At 33.2% G+C, this 23,632-nt stretch overlaps 1 protein-coding gene across 1 annotated transcript; it reads right to left on the reverse strand.

Moving 5' to 3' along the window:
- Window positions 1–494: 494 nt before the first annotated feature.
- LOC126778547 (thioredoxin-related transmembrane protein 1-like) lies at window positions 495–15,956 on the reverse strand. The gene is made up of 7 exons (XM_050502212.1): window positions 15,800–15,956; window positions 8,977–9,138; window positions 5,434–5,608; window positions 4,182–4,283; window positions 3,063–3,182; window positions 2,329–2,403; window positions 495–2,048 (listed from the first exon to the last, which is right to left on the reverse strand). The coding sequence occupies exons 1-7, from the start codon at window positions 15,949–15,951 to the stop codon at window positions 1,953–1,955; spliced, it is 882 nt and encodes a 293-aa protein (XP_050358169.1). The 5' UTR covers window positions 15,952–15,956; the 3' UTR covers window positions 495–1,952.
- Between the last annotated feature and the right edge of the window lie 7,676 nt (window positions 15,957–23,632).

Genomic DNA, 23,632 nt, shown 5'->3' on the forward strand with positions numbered 1-23,632 from the left:
TAACACAACATAAAAAATCATTTTTTTCTCTCATTTTCATTTCTCAAGGAAGTTTCCGTTAAAAGCACTTATCGTTAATCGAAACTCCTCCACTCTTATCTCACTGCACCACTCCGTTTAACCTCTTCCCTGCTCACCTAACAATGTGACAATCACAGTTCAGACTGGTTTTGCATAAATGTTGTCAAGCACAAGCCTACTTTGAAATAAATAAATAAATCCATGATAAGTTCGATTGCAAGGAAAAAAAAATAGATTTATAAAGAGTTTTGACTATTACCAACAAAATGTAAGCCTGGAATACCTGACAAATCTATTGCTGTTCATTCACTTCCTGATTAAGTAGTTTGTGCCATTTAGTTTAAGCCGTCTTCCAGGGTGACGTTAAAAATGTTTAGTGTTTTCCGCCACACGCGAGTGTGGTGTAGGACATCCCCACTCATTGGTATTATAATTTAATCAATCAAATCACAGAAGAAAATAAAAATACGCAATATAAATACAATTATTTTATTAGCGAGCCACTAGTTGTTAATTACAGTCGCAACATTAAAATAGTCTAGTCTTTGTACAAGGCAATTTTGTCAACAACGGCACTCGACAGCAAACATTACACTAAAACTGAGATTATAATTATATTTTTTATAATAATATTAAAATGTAGTTTAATTTTTGCTGTCGGTTCACACAAACACGCCGTAATATACATATATATATTTTAATTTTATTTATTAAACCTAGAAAAAGATTATTATATTAAGGAAAAAGAATATAGGAAAGCTTTTGAGAAGATGGATTTATGAAGCATTTCAAATAAATCATTTTATATTTCGGAATGTAAAAGAATTTCGAATCTTTATTTATTACTTTAACTGCGTATAAAAATGAAATCATAAAATAGTTTTAATACTAAAAATAATACTTTAATAGCAACGGTGCAAGTGGCTTACTTTGAATAAAAAAATCGGTGCAAAATTTTTGGTTCAATCATTTGTGAAAACCCTTACATAATTTCAATTTTTCATTATAATTAGTAATTTACGGCATAACCTATAAATGTTGTGACCTACCAATGCTGCGTCTTCTTCTATCGAATGTCAAATCAATAATGTCAGAAAGGGAGAAATCAGTACTCAACACCCGATAAACAATGTTTATAAGCGGTTACTCATTATCACACTGTTTTTTTTACAAATAAATGCAATTATATATTGAGCGTTAAAAGTGTTTAATATTTTAACTGTAACGCACTGAAATGTTTGAAATATTTCCTTTGTAATTTAAATTGTTTTTGGTACAAATGTTTTGTTTTTTTTTTTTTTTTCTGTGTATTTCGCTAGTGAGCGGGGGCGTAAAAAAATCAGCCGTGTCATGTATAATAGAGATGACACTTAAGAAATAATTCGGTTTCAGATTTTAAAGTTTTTATCAATATGAATAGAAATAATGCAACACAATAGTAGACTTTGTTTCTTTGTCGTGGTAACGCCGTGACAGTTTTGAGAAACGACCATTTCTATGTGCATATTATATAAAAAAATACTAAAAATACATAAGTTTTAAGAATTTGAAGTACTATCGATTATTATAACTATGTCTTGGTAAAAAAGCTTTAACGTTGTTAAACGCAATTATTCATATTTTGACTACATGACTATAGTATAAATAACATTCTATAATAAATTCAATGTTTAACGTTTGATTATTTGCGTTTGTTATTTCGTTCGTTTATCGTATTATATAATACATTATGTATATTTCATTGAATAATTTGTAACAATTTATTTTGTAATCTAATATTTATATATTTAAGCCGTTTTAATATAATTTCTTTTCATGTGTTAAATTACATAAATCCTTTAGGATGTCATCGTTTCAACAAAATAACATATTACGCGTCTTTCCAAACAGATGTAGACTGACTGCCGTCCTCGGTGCGACGTCCCGGCGCGCTAGTCGGCCTTGCGCGTCCTGCGCTTGCGCAGCTCCGGCTTGTCGGCGGCCTTGGCGTCGTCGCCGCCCGCCTTCTCCTTGTCGTCCTCCGATGTCTGGAAATATATTCAATCAAATAAGAAGAAAAAAATCAGATCAATATAAATGCACATCAGCAGCGTAATGTCTAAACGAGTCCTTATGAATCAGTTTTTTACAAGATTGATTACCTACATTAAATGTTTTGTATTAGTGGTCATGTATTTCACGTACCACTAAGCACAATGCATTGAACAATCTTGATTATTACCGTCAATAACCGTTAGCTACGTCACTAATTACTGTTAAATCAAAGACTCGTTTCCGCGTTAAGCTTTATTATCAAATAAAACTCACATCGCTGGGCGAGTTCTTCTCCGCGTCGCTGTCCGGTATTTCCGCGTCGTCGACGATGTCGTCGTTAAGTAACTCCTGAAACAGTTAATAAAAAAATTTAAAAGATTTATAAGAAGGAGCAGCCTGTATGCTATATGAGTGTATGCTATACTGCACAAGTATCATTAAAATGATAAAAAAATCACTGGTGGTAGAGCTTTGTGCAAGCTCGTCTGGGTAGGTACCACCAACTCCTCAGATATTCTACCGCAAAATAGCAGTACTTGGTATTGTTGTATTCCGGTTTGAAGGGTTAGTGAGCCAGTGTAATTACAGGCACAAGGGACATAACATCTTAATTGCTAAGGTTGGTGGCGCATTGGTGATGTAAGCGATGGTTAACATTTCTTACAACGCCAATGTCTATCTATAAAAAAAAATTACATAGTAAGCTTTTTATAACATTCGTGTATGTTTTTTTTAAAATTATAATTCAATTTCTCTGCAAACACAATGCGTTGAATTATATTTAGTCTTTTATTTTGTGTGAAATGTGTGCTCCGATTTTGACGTTTTTAAAATAAATATTATATATATACGTATGGCCGCCAACACATATATATACATCTTAAATATATTTTTTATTAAAAGCCATAGTAATTATATTATTGATAAGTTGTATATTTTCATATTTAAACATATTATAAATTTATCTTTGGAATAGTGTGGGTGTAGTGTATAGGTCTCCAACAAACCTGATCCTCATCAGACTTCTTCTCGTCTTGCTCCCGCTTCCTGTCAACCTCCGCTTGGCTCACCAGCACCTTCTCTGGCTTCCTTGGAGGATACAGTAGATCTATCACGCACACCAACAACTGAAAAAAAAAAAACAATTTAATAATTAATTAATCATTTATTGCTAAACGAAATAATTTTACATAAATCAAAATTGGTGTTATTATGGAGGCTGAAGAATTACATTTAAACGTTAGATTTCGCGTTCAGGTTTAAAAGAAAATATTTGTATATGATACAATAGCATCAGTCTTTATAAGAAGTACATGCAGCCTTCTGATTCTTCGGTCCTTTTTTTTTATAGAATAGGAAGGCGGACGAGCATATGGGCCACCTGATGGTAAGTGGTCACCAAACGCCCATAGACATTGGCATTGTAAGAAATGTCAACCATCGCTTTCATAGCCAATGCGCCACCAACCTTGGGAACTAAGATTTTATGCCCCTTGTGCCTGTATTTACACTGGCTCACTCACCCTTCAAACCGGAACACAACAATATCAAGTATTGCTGTTTTGCGGTAGAATATCTGATGAGTGGGTGGTACCTACCCAGGCGAGCTTGCACAAAGCCCTACCACCAGTACACAATCACAGTCCTGGACGCTAAACCAATGCGGTCGCATAGGGCCCTGATTCAAAGGGGCTATGAACACATTCAACACATTGCAAAAAATCAAGAAAATCATGTTCCTTTCCACGCATGCGATTTAAACTATATATTATGACAACGAGAAATATGATGCCATATATTCTAAAAACGAAAATGGTCCTCTAAGCTCAGTCCGACTGGCTGTCTTCTCGTCTAACGCTCAATGATTTTTACATGATACGTTAAAGGACATGACCATTTTTGTGTATAGGAACCGGGAACCGGGATAGTTTTGCTTCTTTTTGGACACAAATCACCGGTCATTTTAACGGGTTTTTCTCTTAAGAAAATTTCATTAACTGTTGCAAGTTGCTAGTTACACTCTCTTGCGTTTAAACTTGAAGTGTCGAATTGTTGTATCTCATTATGAATATGAGGGAATAGAGCACAAGCGTGTCCGTAAGTACGTTAGTGTATAAATGCATTACCAATCCAAGTAGGGCTCCGACAAATATTGTAGCGATGGCGAAGATGAGGTAGGAGCCCCACGTCGGCAGACCATACGTCTCCATCAGCATAGTGTGAACACCCTGTATATGAGACATGAGTTTATTAGTTACAAAAATATATTAATGTTCTCAAAGAAAAACTAAGATGGCCCAGTGGTAAGAACGCGTGAATACTAACGATGATCGTGGGTTCAAACCCAGGCAACCACTGAATTTTCGTGTGCTAATTTGTTATTATAATTCATCTCGTGCTTGAGGCTTTGTGAACTCGGCCTCAGACTTTTGAAAATCGATTTTTTCTTTTTGATTCTTATAGATAATCATATGTAGTTGATTGTAGTAAATTTTTTTCGTTTGTAGTAGCTCTAAAACAAAAATTGGAGGACATCGAAAAAAACTCATCCCCCGGTTTTGTCGACACTCAAAATGAATAGTTGATTCTTGAAGTGAATCGTTTGTAGTTGATTGTAGTGAAAAAGAAATCGTTTGTAGTTGAAGCAAAAAAAATAATTATTAAGTAAAAAAAAAAAAACAAACAAAAATTTTAAACTTTTAAACAAGTGTTTATTCTTTCACAAAACAAATACGAACGATAATGAGATACACCAAGTTACTACAAACGAAATGACTGTTACTACAAACGATTTTACAATTTTTGTTTTAGAGCTACTACAAACGAAAAAAAAAATTTTACTACATCAACGACATACGATTATCTATAAGAATCTATAAGAAAAAAAATCGATTTTTAAAAGTCGGGGGCCGAGTTCACATAGTTCGTGCTTGACGGTGAAGGAAAACATCGTGAGGAAACCTGCATGTGTCTAATTTCATTGAAATTCTGTCACATGTGTATTCCACCAACAAGCATTGGAGCAGCGTGGTGGAATAAGCTCCATAACTTCTCCCCAAAAAGGGAAAGAGGCCTTAGCCCAGCAGTGGGACATTCACAGGTTGTTACTTTACTTCTTACTTTTACTCAAAGAAAATCCAAACTATTTGATTCGAAATAAGTCAACAGTAAGTTGTAGAAAGTTGATGTAAAACAAAAACACTTACACAATACAGCGATATTGTGTTTGTATTACACAATATTGGAGTGAATAAAATTATCATAACCGGTTTCCATGAAGTAACTTTTACATTTACAAAAAATATTTGATACTGAGTCTTTGTTTTTCAGCTGGAATTAAATACATTCAATAGAATATTCTACACATTTCATACTTACTCTTAAAGCCTGGCTGAGTTTGAAGAAGTGTGCAACGAGACCCATCTGGAAGGATTGCGGTGATTTCCACGATGGTATCGCGTCTGTCTTCTTCCACTTGCCACGTTCTACATAGTCTATCATGGCGTCTGCATCACGTGGACCCTTGTACTGGCGGAATTCGCCTTCCTTTACGCTGTAATAAAAAAAAACAATGAATAATAATAATAATAACCGCCTTGAAGGGCCGAACACATACATATATATAGTCACATATCAAAGTATGCTGACGATTCTTAAATATAATGGGAAACCAGGTCAATTCAAAAATATCAAATTATTTTAACTGAAAACATTGAGCCATCGCTAACTGCAATCGCATTATTGACGGGCCGGTTGGCGTGGTTGGTAGATACTTGTCTTTTACGCAGAAGGTTGTGGGTGCGATTCCCACCCAGGACAGACATTTGTAAGCATGAACATGTCTGTTTTTCCTCAGTCTGGGTGTAATTATCTATGTAAGTATGTATTTACAAAAGAAAAGTAGTATATGTAGTATATTAGTTATCTGGTTTCCATAGTACAAGCTCTGCTTAATTTGGGATCAGATGGCCTTGTGTGAATAATGTCCCAGAATATTATAGATATTATTATTATCAACCAAGTTCACAATTTATTATCGCACGGCTTGAAAATAACTGAAATGAAGAGAATATATGTTTTACGGCTTTTAAGAGGCATTTGACAAATTTCATCTAGATGGTCTGTGATGATGTGTAGGAAATGCTACTTCGAGCTTTCTATCAAAACGAACGTTTTTCTAGAATAAAATGGAATGACAGATAGCTTTTGTATGTATGGTGTTGATACAGGAGTGTCTCAGGGTTTAGTTTTTGGCGTATTTTTGCGTAATATCTCTCCAAATTCGCTGATCGTCTAACATCAAACGACAAAACAACTCGCAGACGTCGCACGCTGATGACAACCATTTTCACAGACGCCAAAGATCCTAAAGTATCAGTAAATCAAAAATGTTCCAAATACCGTAAACGGTTACAGAATAGCACATTCGTGACAGTACAACAAAATCCCACTACAATCCTTCAGTTAAATATTTCAGCTTCCATATAGAAAGATCACATCAAGAACAAGACTTGTATATTTTGTAATTGTGTTTGTTAATTGTGTGTTCTCCTGTAATCGTTTGTGCATAGTTAGTTTTAAGTTAACGTAAAAAGTGTTTTGAATGTGTGCTATGTACAACTGTTGGAGATCCAAATAAATAAATAAGACATTAAACCAACTATAATTATCATTAAATGCATTCGTCCTCGAACCGAAAGCGAGTATTATCTGTTGACAACTATGCTATTACCAGCTTACAACTACAAGATAATACTCAAGCTGATTTTGACATACCAATTCTACTGACAAATCGTCATTTTATCGCGATCGAATCGAATCGGTATCGTCGCCGTACCAACGTAAGTTCGGAATAGAATCGAGAACGTATAGACCTGGCAACTGTTTCTTTTCATACGAATTGCTACATAATGTGCATCAAAATATTTAACAATATACCAAAAAAAGCTTAAGATCTAATATTAAAAAATGGTTGATAGATAAAAAAATACTCTATAAATGAATATTTAACATATAATAATTTATTGAATTAATAAATATTTGCTAGACTGTTTTTTGACATTTGGAATTTTAATCAGTTAAACTAGTTGAACATAAGTAAATCATTAAATGAAATAAAATAATGTTATTTTTAAACCATATTTTATTTTATATACCTATCATTATATTATCTTAAAATAGATATTGAATAATATTAATATACTGTTTGATTCAATTCTGGTGGTGGGGCTTTGTGCAAGCTCGTCTAGGTAGGTACCGGTACCACCCACTCATCAGATATTCTACCGGAAAACAGCAGTACTTAGTATTGTTATGTTCAGGTTTGAAGGGTGAGTGAGCCAGTGTAATTACAGGCACAAGGAACATAAAATCTTAGTTCCCAAGGTTGGTGGCGCATTGGCGATGTAAGCGATGGTTGACATTTCTTACAATTCCAATGTCTATGGGCGTTGGTGAACACTTACCATCAGGTGGCCCATATGCTTATGTCCGCCTACCTATATTATAAACCCAGCCTACGTGAAATATCGACTTCCTATATAATTCTCTTATATTAAATTAGATTCAAGGGACCTTGAACAAAGATTCAACAACGAAAAATTTCCAATTGAAAGATTTAATTCACCTTTATATTTTATATGGACCAAAAAAACATAATAAAAAAATCTAAATATGATACATTTGTGAAATATATATTAAATAACATTCGTAATTCAATCCGTGTTAAAGCGATTGTACGAGGTCTGTGGTCTCATTTTTCATCTAATTATAAAGACAATACATTTCAGTGATTCATCGCGAACTTTCTAAAACTGTAAACCTTGAAATTTTGCATGTAGCTTGATAATAAAGGTTTTTATTTTAATTTAAATACAGTAGATATTTGTTGGTTAAATTTAATATATATATTCGCCGAGATGGAATAGTGGTTAGGACGCGTGAATCTTAACCGATGATCGTGTGTTCAAACACGGGCAAGCACCACTGAATTTTCAAGTGCTTAATTTGTTGTTTATTTATTTATTTATAATATCAACACCAACAAGAAGTTCACTAATAAATACAATTGAGTCTTTAAACATGACGTTATGCAAATCAAGTTTCTCCTAAATTATAGGTGTTGCAAAATATATAACATTTCGAGTTAACAAAAATATAATAATTATAAAAATTAAAATATTTATAACAAATAGAAAAGATATTAACAATTAAATTATTATAAAATTATCACACGATTGGTATAAAATGAATAAGACATAAATATCTGAGAACATTTAAAATTTTTGAATACGATTAAAAGCAAACAAAAGTAAGAGGTACATTTATAAATCAAAAGAAGTTAAAAATAAAAATTTATACATTATTATTGGAAATAAAAAATAGATAATTTTTTAAGGAACTGATTCAATTTGTCATCAAAAATATCAATTATAAGAGCTTCGTTTGACACTTTCTTATTGTTAATCATAATATTGAGCATTTTCAATGATTAGCCTGTTAATTGGAGAGTAGCGCCCCTGACGTGAACCACTGAAGTGTTAAGTATATAGCTTTGTCGTTAATTAAAAAAAATGGTGCGAGTATGACTTCATTAAAACACACGAGGGATTATTCTCAATTAGTTTGTATACAGTCACTCACGAATGCCCCAGAAAACTTTTAAATTTATTCTATTGTTTAATTTCAGAAAAAAATATATTCTGAAACTTCTACTGCCTCGTTAGTCTAGTGGCTAGAAGTCCAAACCCCAGGTCTGACCAATAAAAAGTTTTTGGGTTTTTCAAAAGCCCGAATCTGGAAGTTGGAAGTGTGTACACTCCCGTGCCTTAGAAAGCACGTAAGGCCGTCGGACCAATAATTTAAAATAATATATATTATAATATATTTTTTATGTTTGAACGATTTACACTTAAAACTTACTGGTATATCGTAGGCAGCGCGGTGACTACAAATCGGCCACTGAGCCCAGGCGACTTGGTGACGTCGACGGCCGCCGTCTTCATCGCCTTGTTCTTGACGCGGTTCGACAGGTCATTCCATGCTGGTGCGAGGGCATTGCACGCAGGACACCAGGGGGCGTAACTGATTAATAAATATCACAATTAATATAATTAATATTGTATTTACAAATGAATTAGTCTAAGCTTATTAAGAATATAATGGGTTAGATGGATCTGTAGGTATTATTACATGGGTATGTAATTTAACTCGCGTTCGGCGTAGAAGGAAACCATCGAGTACCATCGTGAACCATCAGCCCATAGAGTCAAGCTTCCTTTATACCAAATTACATCCAATTAAGTTCACTGGTTTAGCCGTAAAAGCGTAAGAAGACATACAGAGTCCCTTTCGCATTTATAATATTAGTATAGACGATAAACTAATAGACATTGTAATTAAAACAAATATTCATGTGCTTAAGTAGGTACTCTATAGTAATTACGTGATAATGAAACCGTTTGATTTAAAATTTTCAGGTATGTATTCAGTTCAATTCTTTCTGTAATAATAATATAATAAAATCCTGGGACCATTATTCACAAACGGCCATCTGATTAAAAACTAAGCAGAGCTTGTACTATGGAAACCAGACAACTGATATACTCCTTATACTAAGTAGTATTCTTTTGTAAACACATACTTATATAGATAATTACACCCAAACAAACAGACATGTTCATGCACACAAATGTCTGTCCTTGGTGGGTGAATCGCACCCACAACCTTCGGCGTGAAAGGTATCTACCAATCACGCCAACCGGCCCGTTAAAATTCTTTCCGTCTTCAGTTATTCTGAGTTAGGGCAATACTTGTAGCCAGCAAATATATATATGAAGGTTGTTTTGTTAAAGACTCGCTCGCTCTTTCATTTATTATTGATTTGTCATTCGAAAGAAGAAGACAGTCTTACTAATCACTCCCTACACAACGTTTATACGTAAGGTCATATGTTATAGTGGGGTAATATAGTTGGAAGTGGAATTAAATAAGTAAAGAATAAAATATTAGCAAGTTGTAAGATAGATTTTGTCGGTCAGTATTCGTAATAACGAACACTATTTACTTTGACTACAAAATAAGTAACCAGCTACGTAAATATATATTTATTTGCTGATAATATTCAATTTGTTTACGAGCTAGATATCGTGTTCGTATTTTAACTTCGTAAATGACGTACAAATGATCGATTAGCTGAATGTTTGTTGCAAAATCTATGTGATGTCATTGGAGTCCTATCAAAACGAGATGGGATCGACTCCATCGAGATCAAGAGACAAAATTTACAATTAATTAAGACCATCGATACGTTTACATTTTCCTTCATCAATCAATCAATCAACAGCCAATCGTTGTCCACTGCTGAACATAGGCCTCTCCCAAGGTGCGCCAAAGCTCCCTGTCCTCCGCCTTCCGCATCCAGTTGGTGCCCGCCACCTTCTTAAGGTCGTCGGTCCACCTGGCTGGAGGGCGCCCTACGCTGCGCTTGCCGATTCGCGGTCTCCACTCTAGGACTCGTCTGCTCCAACGGCCATCGGTCCTACGACATACGTGACCAGCCCACTGCCACTTCAGCCTGCTAATTTTGCAAGCTATGTCGGTGACTCCGGTTCTTTTCCGGATAATCTCATTTCTGATCTTATCCTTCAAAGATACTCCGACCATAGCTCGCTCCATAGCACGCTGAGCGACTTTGAATTTGTGGACTAGTCCCGCAGTTAGTGTCCACGTTTCGGCACCGTATGTCATGGCAGGTAAGACGCATTGGTTGAAGACTTTCGTCTTCAAACATTGCGGTATAGACGACTTGAGGACTTGACGAAGGTTGCCAAACATTTTCCTTAGTTAATTTTATTTTCAATATTACATAATATCATACATATATTATATGTATATAGACTTACCTACCTACTAGTGGTAGGGCTTAGTGCAAACTCGTCTGGGTAGGTACCACCCACTCATCAGATATTCTACCGCAAAACAGCAGTACTTGTTATTGTTGTGGTCCGGTTTGAAGGGTGAGTGAGCCAGTGTAATTACAGGAACAAGGGACTTAACATCTTAGTTTCCAAGGTTGGAGGCGCATTGGCGATGTTAGTAATAGTTAACATTTCTTACAATGCCAATGTCTATGGGCGTTAATGACCACTTAACATCAGGTGGCCCATATGCTCGTCCGCCTACCTATACTATAAAGAAGTTGTCGCTCTACGAGTTCTGACAGGGATAACAATACATCATCATTATTACAACGATGTATGTCGAATTTAAATTGTTCGTGCTTGTCGCTTATCTAAATGAAATATAAATTGATTAAATTTTTAATCTCCTCTGGATAAATTCAGCTTTCAAACATGAACCCAAGTTAATGTAGCTCTACTATAATTTCTCACTAAAAAAATACATTCATCGAATCAGCCCTTACAAACACTTTGATGAAAATTTACTTACAAGACTCGCCTCCATGAGCTTATTTTGTCAGAAAGATCCTAGTTATCTTTGTCTTATGACATATATAATACACTATATTATTCATATATATATTACAGCTCTGTTTTTATTTTTTTGTTGTTGTCATATTTGTATGTCGAATTTGATTATTAATTACCGCCTTCCCGGATTTCTACTTGGAATTGGTTTAAAAAGGGTTGACTGGTAGAGAATGCCTTCAGGTATTAAGTCCGCCTTTTGTTTCTACTACACAATGTAGTGGTCAAAAAAAGGCTATAAATCAATAAATAAATCAGACTTTCAACATATTGTTGCAAAAGATTAGTAAAATACCGTTTGTAGCAATAAATAACCGTAGAACCCTTTTATTTTGTTCATTGTTATGAACGAGTTAGTCACAGATGTTAGCGGCAATGATGTCAGCTGCCCTTGAATGTCAGGTATTTTGACTACTGTGGGTGTACATTAGATGCAAATTTAGAACATTTTAAAAACATTTAAGTATTACTTGAATTAAAAAAATAACAAAACACATTGATACAACCTAATTAGCATACAACATTCTCAGCATTATTGCTACATAGCAATCTCTTCCAGGAACCAACGGCGTAAGGAACTACTCATAGGATATATTATATACCTACTTGATAAGTTTTTAAAAATGTTTACAGATAACACTAAAAATTCATTACACGACATAAAATATTAAAATTCTTACAAATCAAATCAAACTATACATTATTCGAATAGGCTTTTAGAACAATTTCGAATCTCCATTTTATTAAAATTCCTATTTACAATTCTTAAGAGTAAAGCTTTTCTAAGAAGAGGGGACGACAATAAATTAGTATCAAACCTGCGATTATTACTACATCGCTAGGGGGCCCGTAAACTATTGCGCAATAGGCACTTATATTACAAGTTTTTATTATCACTTAGTTATGTGTGGTTCACGTCTTGCAAGTGAATCTTAAGGCAGTACCGCACAACCGACTGCACACACTTTTTGGTGCTGATGCAAATACATTATCCATTGTTATCTTTATATATATAATTCTGTAGGTGTGTATGTCACTGAACTCCTAAGCGGCTAGACGACCGATTTTTGTGTGGATCCCCATATGGTATAAATAGGATTCGGTACGTGGGATGCGATCGGGTTTCAGGATTTTCTTTTAAATGAAAAAAGAATAAAAATTAATATTTCACTTGTACGTCGGGCCGGGCGATTATTGAGAAAGTTTAACGACTTCAACATCACGCTATCACCCACGGGGGCGGAGCAGTGACGTAACGCGGCCGAAAGCTTACCTGGTCGATTTTTAAACGAAAATATTTTACATGTAAATAATTTCAATAGAAGTATTGACAGTAATTTTTATTGTAAACAAAAGATTGTCGCTCAAGTCACAACACAAAGTTCAGAGAAGAATGCAAATGAGATAAGATGCTTTTATTTATTTACTTACTATGATGATGAGTTATATAAATATGCATAGATATGTATTTAATCAAATTATTTGACTGTTCGCCGTGTGGTGTGTTGTAAATGATAGATAACCCGACATTTACTTGCAAGAGCCACTAGCTGCTCAAAAAAAATGTTTAAAAACTAGTTGCAGAAATATGCCATAAAAAAAGTATAAATAAAAATCTACATTGCTGAAACACAATTCGAGTTTTCATATGCGGCTTTGTCCAGTTGTTAGGAGGGGGACAGGTATTAGGTACAAAAAGATGTCATAATGCCATTAATAAGTAATACTTAAGTATTCAATTAGTTTTCATTATTATTTTAGTTAATTAATTTTTTATTCATTGTCTTTTTTTGTTTTGTAACTTGAAATTGTATAATTTGTAACTTGTCTTTTTCTTTTTTTTGTGCCATAATGTATATGTTGCCTTATTGTTCATGATGCAGTTATCACCTGTAATTGAGGTACCACTTCATTTATTTTTTATTTTATGAACTGTGTGCTATCATGTAACTGTGTGTACATTGTTGGTGATCTAATAAATAAATTAAAAAAAAAAGTAGCAAATGTCCTTCTTTGGGGTGCAAGCTTGCTCCATACCAAATTTCATCAAAATCGGTTTAGAATAATAGTATAGATTATAAAGTTATACAGTCCACCACATCACTCTAAACATCTTATCAAAAAGCCCAGCAGTGGGACATTGGCTGATACTTCATAGAATGATGGCCCACCCAACGAGCTCATCTTCACCCAGAGACATTGGCTTGATAAGAAATATTGATTACCTCATACATGGTTAAAATATCAAAAACCATTGAATCTAAGATGATATGTGCCTTTTGTAACACTGAAATCTCCCACTTTAAACTGTAACACAGCAATACAAAGAAGTGTACTCCTGCCTAAATCTTGTCAAATCTTATTAAGTTACTGAAATAAACTATTTATATGACTTAAATAATGTTTTTTTTAATTTTTTATAAATCTCATAGCATAATAATGAAAAATGATACCTTGGTTTACAATATTAAATTTTTTTGAATAATTAAAAAAATGCCTATTTTATTTCCTTATAACTTAGCTGTCGCTAAGATTTTTTTTTTTAATCAGTAAAATAGCTTTTGATTTAATCCATTATTAAGAAAAATACACAGAATTAAATCTTTTCTCTTTATAATATTAATATAGAAAATGTACTGTACAATGCTGTATGGCAATAGAAAAAATGATGAGTTGCTCTTATCCCACATGTTTAACCTAGACCTTCCGACCTATAGACTTTAAGCCTTAATACAAATTAAATACTTATAATTTTTTCTTTCTGGATTTAGCTGTTACAGTATTATGCTTTTATTATTATTTGAAGTTTGAAAATGGTAACATTTGCAAAATATAAGCGATCAGATTCACTTACAATGTGAATTGTAACTTGAAACATAATACATATGGTATCTTTATACATATGTACATGTTTGATGTAATAAATTCTCAAAGATTTACATTTATTTGTTTAGTTATAGATATTATTTACAAAAGTCATACATTCTTGCATTAACCCATTAACTTACTTATCTATTAAAAATGAAAATAAATGATTGTCTATACAAAATATATTGTGTACAAAATAAATTTATAAACTTAGTTTGTTTCTAAGTTAAATTTTAGATACATGTGTTATGATCGGGTAAAACTGTAGTTATTGATACAATATAAAAAAATAAAACAAATATAATTATATGAGTTAATCTATGAGATAATCCATTGATTTCATCAATTATTGTTGGTTTTAAAAATATATTGTTTTATGATTTAAAAAAAGAAATTTATTTTCTCATTGATGATATATGATAACTTGTTAATACGAAAACATTCATATATATATATATATATGTTCGTTTATTTGATGTCAAAATTGAAGATGTTAATTTTGAATGTAATCCATGTTTTCTTACGATTTTCATGAAAAATTTGCTTATTTACTTTGATTTACTATTTGTGCCTTTACTTAAATGACTAGACCGGAAAAGGTATGTTAATATATATAATTACAAATTTGAGACATCACCTTTTTTTATCGCTGGAAAAACGCGTTACGCGTTTCCCCCATGTGAACATTGGGGGGTATGTGGGGCTCGCCGGTGTCCAATGCACCGAGTGCGCCCCGAACATCGAAATACCCACTAAAAAACCAGCGGTACGCTTTCCGTTTTGACGAGGAGCGCTACGGGATCGCTTTCGCATGCTACCGTGAAAGTGACTTATCACCTTCATCAACTAATGTCTTATATATGACTCATATAGGGTCAAGTATTATATTATTAGTGATTTTAAAATTGTTTATGTGAATAAAGTTAAGAGTGTTGTTCTTATTACATCATTCGTTCCAATACAGTAATTTACGCCGTAAAAAAATATCATTTAACAAAATTACAACAATGACTCACGCAACACGAGACTGAAATTAAAATGAATACCAATTAGACTGGCTGAGTATTGTACGATATGTGATATTTATAAAAAAAGTGATTTTTATTAAATGTGAGGACAATAGATGGGAATGCGACACGGTAACCAAAACGGTGCTTAGACCCTAACGGCCTTGTAGTAGTTTATTGAACCCAAACTCAATGAATAGACATAGTTGAACCACACTAAAATTTCTGCAATAAAAATAAATATGTAACATAAAAAAGAGATCGCTTTTGATATGGTTATGTTTAATTTTCAGTTGATAATGACCTAAAAATTATTTTTTTCTGAAAAATCTGGCACGTTATGAATTTTTTTTTAATGTACCGGTAAAGGAAAATACTCACAATTCGACCAGCCATTCCCCATCGAGGATTTGCCTCCAATTGTCTTCATCTAATTCTACATTTGCACTCGTTAATCTTGTAAAACAACATAAAAATACAAATAAATAAAATAATATATTGAACACTTGCGGAATCTTGTTGAGGCGCGCCATGTCTAATTTTGTAAACAGTGTTGCAAATTTACACTAACATTCTAAAGTTTGTTAAAGTTGCTAGTTAAAAAAACTAAATTAATAAATATTTATTTACGTAAGTATTTACTATTTCTTACAAAGGTGTTTTTTGTAATAAATAAATTCGTATTACCATTCCATTTATTTCAAAAATTAAATATTTTATGAACGAAGTATATCATTAATATTCCGCTAGATGGCATTAATCAATAGTTATCGAATTGTAAAAGTTATCTAGTGAAAATATTAGATGTCCCTAGTAGGTAAGAAAATAAGATAATACACAAGTTTTCTTTTTTATCCTTTCATTAATTATAATGAGACAAATTGTTAATTATCAATGAATAACTATTTAAACTGAAATTAAGAGCATAATAATTATAACTTTTAAATGTGTCTTATAACTTTATTGAATCGATTACATAGGTAGGTACTTAGTTACCTATAGTTTTTGTTATTTTTTAAATATTTATTAAATATTTTAACTAACTGTTGTATTTTGTAAAGTACTTGTAAGTCTAGTATTGTTTTCGTAACCCAATAGGTGTGCCGGCCATCGACAGAAGCCTCACGCCGACGTCACCTGAGCCGTGACTGCGATAGCGGAAGAATGTAGGAAATGTGAAGGGTCGAGTTTCTTTGATTTTTGTTTATTTTTTCACTCATTATGAGTAACTTTAATTCATTATGTTTAAGACACAAATCTGTAACAAATATTTATAGAAATCCGTTTTTCTCACAGATATTTGGAATATTGGATATCGTTAAATAAATGCTAAATGGCCATTAGCTGTTTATTAATGTTAAGAATAGCGTAGAAAGCTTATAACAATGATAGACATATACCGATACAGGTAGGCCTGTACATATCGACATTAGTTATAATATTAAATGAGTATTAGGGGGCAAGTGTGCGTCAGCCGCCAACATAAATATAACGGCAAACTAACCGGGGACAAAATATGCTGAGCTGAGGTTTTCTGTGACGCGAGAAGGTAAAACGATCATTATCCAACACCGAACTACTGATTTCTGACAGAGATAACTAATAAAATTTTCATTTTGTCCCCGTATTCGAGAACTACATGATCTGAAGACGTACAAGGTAACCTAGACAGATAAATTAATTGAATTATCAACTGAATTGAAATGCTCCAAAGTTATTCTTATTCAGTTATAAAAAAAAAAAAAACACAGACGTATATTTGTTTTTGTAAAACATTTGTCAAAGCAGTTTTTTTATTTATTGGTAATCCAACAGCATTTTAATAACATAATATAATGATTTTTTAACAGGAAGGTAAATAATGCGATTCTACGATTTATGAAGGTCATAAGTTCTAATTGAGGTACTACTTTATCCAACTCCCTATGACAAAACAATATTATTTTGAAAGCTATTTCATTCAGTTGCCTTAGTCCTATCTACTAATGACTGGCTCATTTTTATTATAAACAAGCTTCCTCTCTCAGCTTCGGATAGAATACGGGGCTGGTCTAACTAAAACGATTAAATGGCAACGATTAAATTTCAACCGTATGAAGTGAACAAATAACAGGCAAAAGGGACTTAACGTCTTCGTTCCCAAAATTGGTGGCGCATTGGAGATGTTCTTTACATAGTTAATATTTCTTACATCGCCAATCTCGATGGGCCCGTCCGCCTACCCATAACATAAAAAAAGAACTTTATACAGATTGAATAACGTTGATTTGATTTTATATTTAAAGAAACAAATGTACGTACGTGACAACTGACTTACAATTCAAACAGTAATTACATAATATTATATACAATAAGTACAGAACAGTATTTAACAGGATTTCTTACTTTGTTTTTTTTTTATAAAATTTTCTTTTGTTTGTTCTTAAAAATAATATAAATGAGAAAGTTTGTTTATTACGCTTTTCCGTCTTAACCATTAAACCGAACATCATATCTTGTATACACGATAGGGGTATAGAAAAAGTAGTAGGATAACACCTACCCGCATCCCTTATCCGGAGGTGAAACTCGCGGAAACTAGTATATAAAAAAGCTATTTATAAAACTGTAATAGCCATTCTATTCTACGAAAATTTATGCAAATATTTCAATACGTGACGTAAGTATTAATTTAACGAACAAATGTTTTTCTTAATTGTTGCAAGGTATTCGCAATAGATGGCATTAGTGAGACCATGTAAGATTTTACTAATTGGTAACAATATATTATAATCGTATAAGCGATTGTCAGACATACGCTAAATAATGTTTGCTTGGTACCTTAATATTTAAATAAACGAATTTATCGTAGATAAGACTGTTCTCAGAGGATAGCGCTCGTGGGTAACGAGCATATGGGTCAGCTGATTGTAAGTGGTCACCAACGCCCTTAGACATTGGCATTGTAAGAAATGTCAACCATCGCTTACATAGCCAATGCGCCACTAAACTTGGCAACTAAGATATTATGTCCCTTGTGCCTGTAATTACACTGGCTCACTCACCCTTCAAACCGTAACACAACAATATCAAGTACTGCTGTTTTGCGGTAGAATATCTGGTGAGTGGGTGGTACCTATCCAGACGAGCTTGCACGAGGCCCTACAACAAGTATTTATATAGTTATATATTATTTTAATGCGTGTATTCTTGAAATGTTATAATCATTACGGTCAATGTTGCATATCGCTTTTTGACATTTCACGAACGTTTTCTTCGGTGAGTTTCGACTTTGTTCCCTGACTCGACTAGAGGCCCTGGGCATAGTAGGATAATGGAATGATCGTGACAGAGTACTATGAAAATGGTACTGGTATTACTAATAGTATATGTAAGTCATCTTTTTATAATAATTCTTTTACAATTTAGGCTATTAAACTCTGGAACGATCTTCCTTTAAATATTCGGGAGGCCAAATCGATAGACATTTTTAAAAAAACTTGTAAAAGATCACTTTTTGTCTCAAATGCCTTAACACCAATAATTTCTTTTATTTTAGTATTTCTTGTATATTTCATTTGTTTTTCTTTTTTCTTTCTTGTTGTTTGAGAACTTATCGTTTTATTCGTTGTTGCTGTATATAGTATGCATTTATATCATATACTTGTAATTTTGTATGTACTGATAATATAATTTATTTATTGATATATAGTATGTGTATTTTTGTTTTCATTAAATATTAATATTATTTTATTCCTACCACCAATTACCTCATATCCTATCTGTAACTTACACCGTTGGTTGCCTGGAAGAGATCGCTATGTAGCGATAAGGTCGCCATAATTGTACATTTATTGAGGCAGTATACATGTTTTGTATTTTTCTCTTTGTGGTGTGGTGTACAATAAAGTATAAATGAAGTAAAGTATTTTCTTAGAATAGACCAAAAATAGCAAATACTTAAATAATTAGTAATTAGTAACAATAAATAATGAAGCATTATTGCATTAGAGATTGCACTAATTCTAATATTAAAAATCGGTCTATTAAAATAATACTTATGTCATAAATTTCCCATGGATATGTAATAAATATCGGTTATCGTTTGGTGATCTATCAGGGACCAGGGGGGCCCTGCCATCGACGGCGGGGCCCTGGACACGTGCCCAGAGTGCCCTGTGAAAGAAGGGCATGCTGATCTTAATTTTATATTAACGAAAGAGTAAAGGCTCGCTCTTGTTTAGAAGAGAAGGCTTGGAACTTATGTGTAATTAGTTCTTAACCTACTCCAGCTCCAACGTGGATTGGACACATACATACTAATTTTTTTTCACCTCATTTTGATTTTCTCAAGATGTTTTCCTTAATCGCTGATCACGAGACAAGCACAAGCATCTACAATCTTTTATAACGAATACAGTGTTCTCAGGTTCACCTCGGTTCTGCATCTCCTAGATTTATTGTTCAACGTCAAAATATTACTTTATTCAAGTAACCCCTCACAAGTGCTTGAATCGTCATTTTGGAATATAAATTTTAATATAAAGCTACCACCGATTCGGAATGTAGATTCTACCGAGAAGGACCGGAAAGAAAGTAGTTACTCTTTTTTTTAACAATCGGAAAAACATCCAATAATTATATACATACCTATGTATCCTGTATGAACATCAACGAATCATAATACAATGCTCTATCATTGGCGGACGAGCATATGGGCCATCTGATGGTAAGTGGTCAAGAAATGTAAAGCATCGCTTACATCGCCAATGCGCCACCAACCTTAGGAACTAACATATTATGTGCCTTGTATCTGTAATTACACTGGCTCACTCACTCTTCAAACCGGGACACAACAATAGCAATTACTGCTGTTTTGCGGTATAATATCTGTGGAGTGGGTGGTACCTACCCAGACGAGCTAGCACAAAGCCCTTCCACCAGTAAATGTAAAGCAGTTTGGTGTGATATGTTATGTGATACGGTCTACGTTAGCATATTATAAAAGTACCTAAAAACTTGAATTGCTAAATACCAGGTTCCAGAGCTCTTTAAGTAATTAAGGATTTCATATAAACTTTCATCCCCCTTAGGGTCTTAAGGGTTAAATTTTCCAAAAATCCTCAGTGCTAACCTATTGTGTGAAAGGAACCCGTATGCCAATTTTCATGTCGCTAGACCCAGAAGCTTGGGCTGCCCGTTAATATATCAGTCAGTTATTCTTTTCTTTTATATATTACGTTTATAGAAAACTATTATTATATAACTATATATTTTATTCGTATATATATCTCAAAGCCTTAATGTTAATAATTCTTATGTAAATAAAATTTATATTTATCAAGCAATATTTTGTTTAATTTTTTTCGAATGATGACTGACATCAAAAAACTTTTTTACGCAATTAGATAGCACAAGGTTTAATTTTTTATGCCTTAAATTAAGTATTATTTAAAATCAATGACGTATATTTTTGTGGAACATAGTTCCACACAGACTTCATACTTCTAAGAAGAAGTTACGATCATATTGTCAGAAGCTAAATTCAAGCTATAAACTGTAGAAAATCAAAAGTATTAAGTATATTAAGTTATTTCCATATACCTAAGCGATGTTACAATGTAACAAACATACATAAACGCGGTCGGTCATTAAAAAAATATATGTATATATATATAAAAAGAGAGCGAAATCTTCACTCGACTCGGTTAAAGTTCTCTTAAAATTAGCTGTTTAGACGCCACGGTAAATTGTGCCCGTATATATCTATAGCAACGCAAACTTTACTTGTAGCGACGTACATATTCCTCGAAAATGTATTTTTATTTTAATTCGAAAAACCTTGTGGAATAACTCAAGGAAAACAATACTAACTAAAATCAACTGTATTGCATTAAAATAAAGTCTATTATTTTAAAATATGAAACGCAATGTAAGACTTTTAGTTCGGTTGTATTACAACCTCGTCGTACGCAGTAATACTCGCAGCTGTATATAGCAATGTATTGTCGTCTCGCTTGCACGTGTGCTGCTAGTGGATAATACTGTCACTCTCTGGTGCGGAGTTAAGCCGCTTATCTTCAGCCCGCACGCCGCGCCCCCTCGCCCTTGCCGGCTGCTGCGCGTAGAGTGGTACATTCTGCGTCGTGTCGTAATTTAAAATATTTTTCATTTTATTATAATTATTTAATTTTTTTTTTAAATTGAACAACGTATTTTTATTTTTCGATGAAAGTTTTTATTATTATGAAAACTTCTGTTTAGTCTGAACATGAACAGACAACTTTATTTTTTCAGCTCAAAATTGTAAAGAATATTGTTTTTTTTTTCTATATAATTTTATATATAATAAGAATATTGATATTTGATTTATAACACTATTTATCTTATTTGACTAATTTTTATCTCACATTAATGTTTTGTTTTTGTCATATTATTTCGCTCCGTTAGTCATAAATTCAAATTTTATTTATGAAGGTATACAGTACACTCATATATACCTACCTAACTGCTATATACAGTAATTATATATCTATATAAACTACATTTACATTTAATAAACACAGTAGGTAGCTGATTTTTGTTCGGTCTCCTCTTTCTTACTCTCGGGTAAGATTTAGGTCTATATGGTTTAAGGGCTCATTTTGTTTTAAGATGCTCTAAAAAAAGTTAAATACTGTATTTATTTTAACAAGCAAGAGCAAAGACGCAAAACTAACAATATTTTTTCCCATTATCGTCATTAATATGTCGAATGAAAATTAAAAAAAAACCTAAACTTAAAAAGGACAACGAACTTGTATATATAAATATACAAGTAATATATTATATTTGAATTAAGTACGAATTTCGCAGATTTATATAAGTATAATTTTTAACTGTTATTTACATGTTTTAGAGAGATTTTAAGTGAAGTTAAGCTTTCTATAAACTTAAAATAACGGTCAATGAATGCCCCACTGCTGGGCCAAGGATACACATGTGGAGAATTTCAACCTAATCAAAGTTATTTCATTCAAGTTTCAAGTCAAAGTATCTTAAATTCTATTGGAAACTTTCGCGTAATCGCCCACGAGCCATATAGATACATCACAGGATACATCTCCCCTGTATACTACGTGTACAGCCTCAACATACATACAGACACAATGCTACGCATATTTCTTTAGCTCGAATCAAAATGGACGACATTTCCTATAAAAGTTAACTTGCAAGATATTCAATTGTGTTTTGTCCAAAACATCACGCGTACTTACGTATGTTACTAATATATTCAGTAGGTAAATAGATCTCTTGGAATCTTTTATCTACTTCTTATCAGGTCCTGACTTTGTCGTTTGAGGTCCCCCCTTTTCCGGGGTAGAATATAACACTGGTGGTAGAGCTTTGTAACTGGTGGTAGGGCTTTGTGCAAGCTCGTCTGGGTAGGTACCACCCACTCATCAGATATTCTACCGCAAAACAGCAATACTTGATATTGTTGTGTTCCAGTTTGAAGGGTGAGTGAGCCAGTGTAATTACAGGCACAAGGGACATAACATCTTAGTTCCCAAGGTTGGTGGCGCATTGGCTATGTAAGCGATGGTTGACATTTCTTACAATGCCAATGTCCAAGGGCGTTTGGTGACCACTTACCATCAGGTGGCCCATATGCTCGTCCGCCTTACTATTCTATAAAAAAAAAAGAATAAAAAAATACTGTCTTTGGCTGGGTGGTCTCTCCTGACCAGGTTCTAAGCCTAGACATCCGGGGCCGCTTCTAATGTTCGTATTTGAAACTTTGCAAGTATTACTTAGGTACACGCGCAATATAACTTGCCGGACAATAATTTAGTACGAATTTCGCAGATTTATATAAGTATAATTTTTAACTGTTATTTACATGTTTTAGAGAGATTTTAAGTAAAGTTAAGCTTTCTATAAACTTAAAATAACGGTCAATGAATGCCCCACTGCTGGGCCAAAGATACACATGTGGAGAATTTCGGTGAAAAACACATGTGGGTTACATCACCATGTTTTCATTCAACGCCGAGCACGAGATGAATAATAAACACAAATTAAGCACTTGAAAATTCAGTGATGCTTGTCTGGGTTTGATCTCGCTATCATTGATCAAGATTCACGCGTTTTAACCACTGAATGAAAAGAACAATAACACACCGCTGAAAATGATCGAGAAATGTCAATGTGATATTGACTGTGATAATAATATAAAAATAACAAAAAGTCAGT

Source organism: Nymphalis io, chromosome 26 (genome assembly GCF_905147045.1).
Source record: "Nymphalis io chromosome 26, ilAglIoxx1.1, whole genome shotgun sequence".
Classification (NCBI taxonomy): domain Eukaryota; kingdom Metazoa; phylum Arthropoda; class Insecta; order Lepidoptera; family Nymphalidae; genus Nymphalis; species Nymphalis io.

What these genes read in the sequence shown, in the direction of transcription:
- LOC126778547 (XM_050502212.1), bottom strand. Translation starts at nt 15,951, where the DNA reads ATGGCGCGCCTCAACAAGATTCCGCAAGTGTTCAATATATTATTTTAT. An exon ending in GGGGAATGGCTGGTCGAATT is followed by an intron (nt 9,139 to 15,799) that starts GTGAGTATTTTC and finishes TTTATTAATCAG; the next exon opens with TTACGCCCCCTGGTGTCCTG. An exon ending in GCGCTGCCTACGATATACCA is followed by an intron (nt 5,609 to 8,976) that starts GTAAGTTTTAAG and finishes TTTTTATTACAG; the next exon opens with CGTAAAGGAAGGCGAATTCC.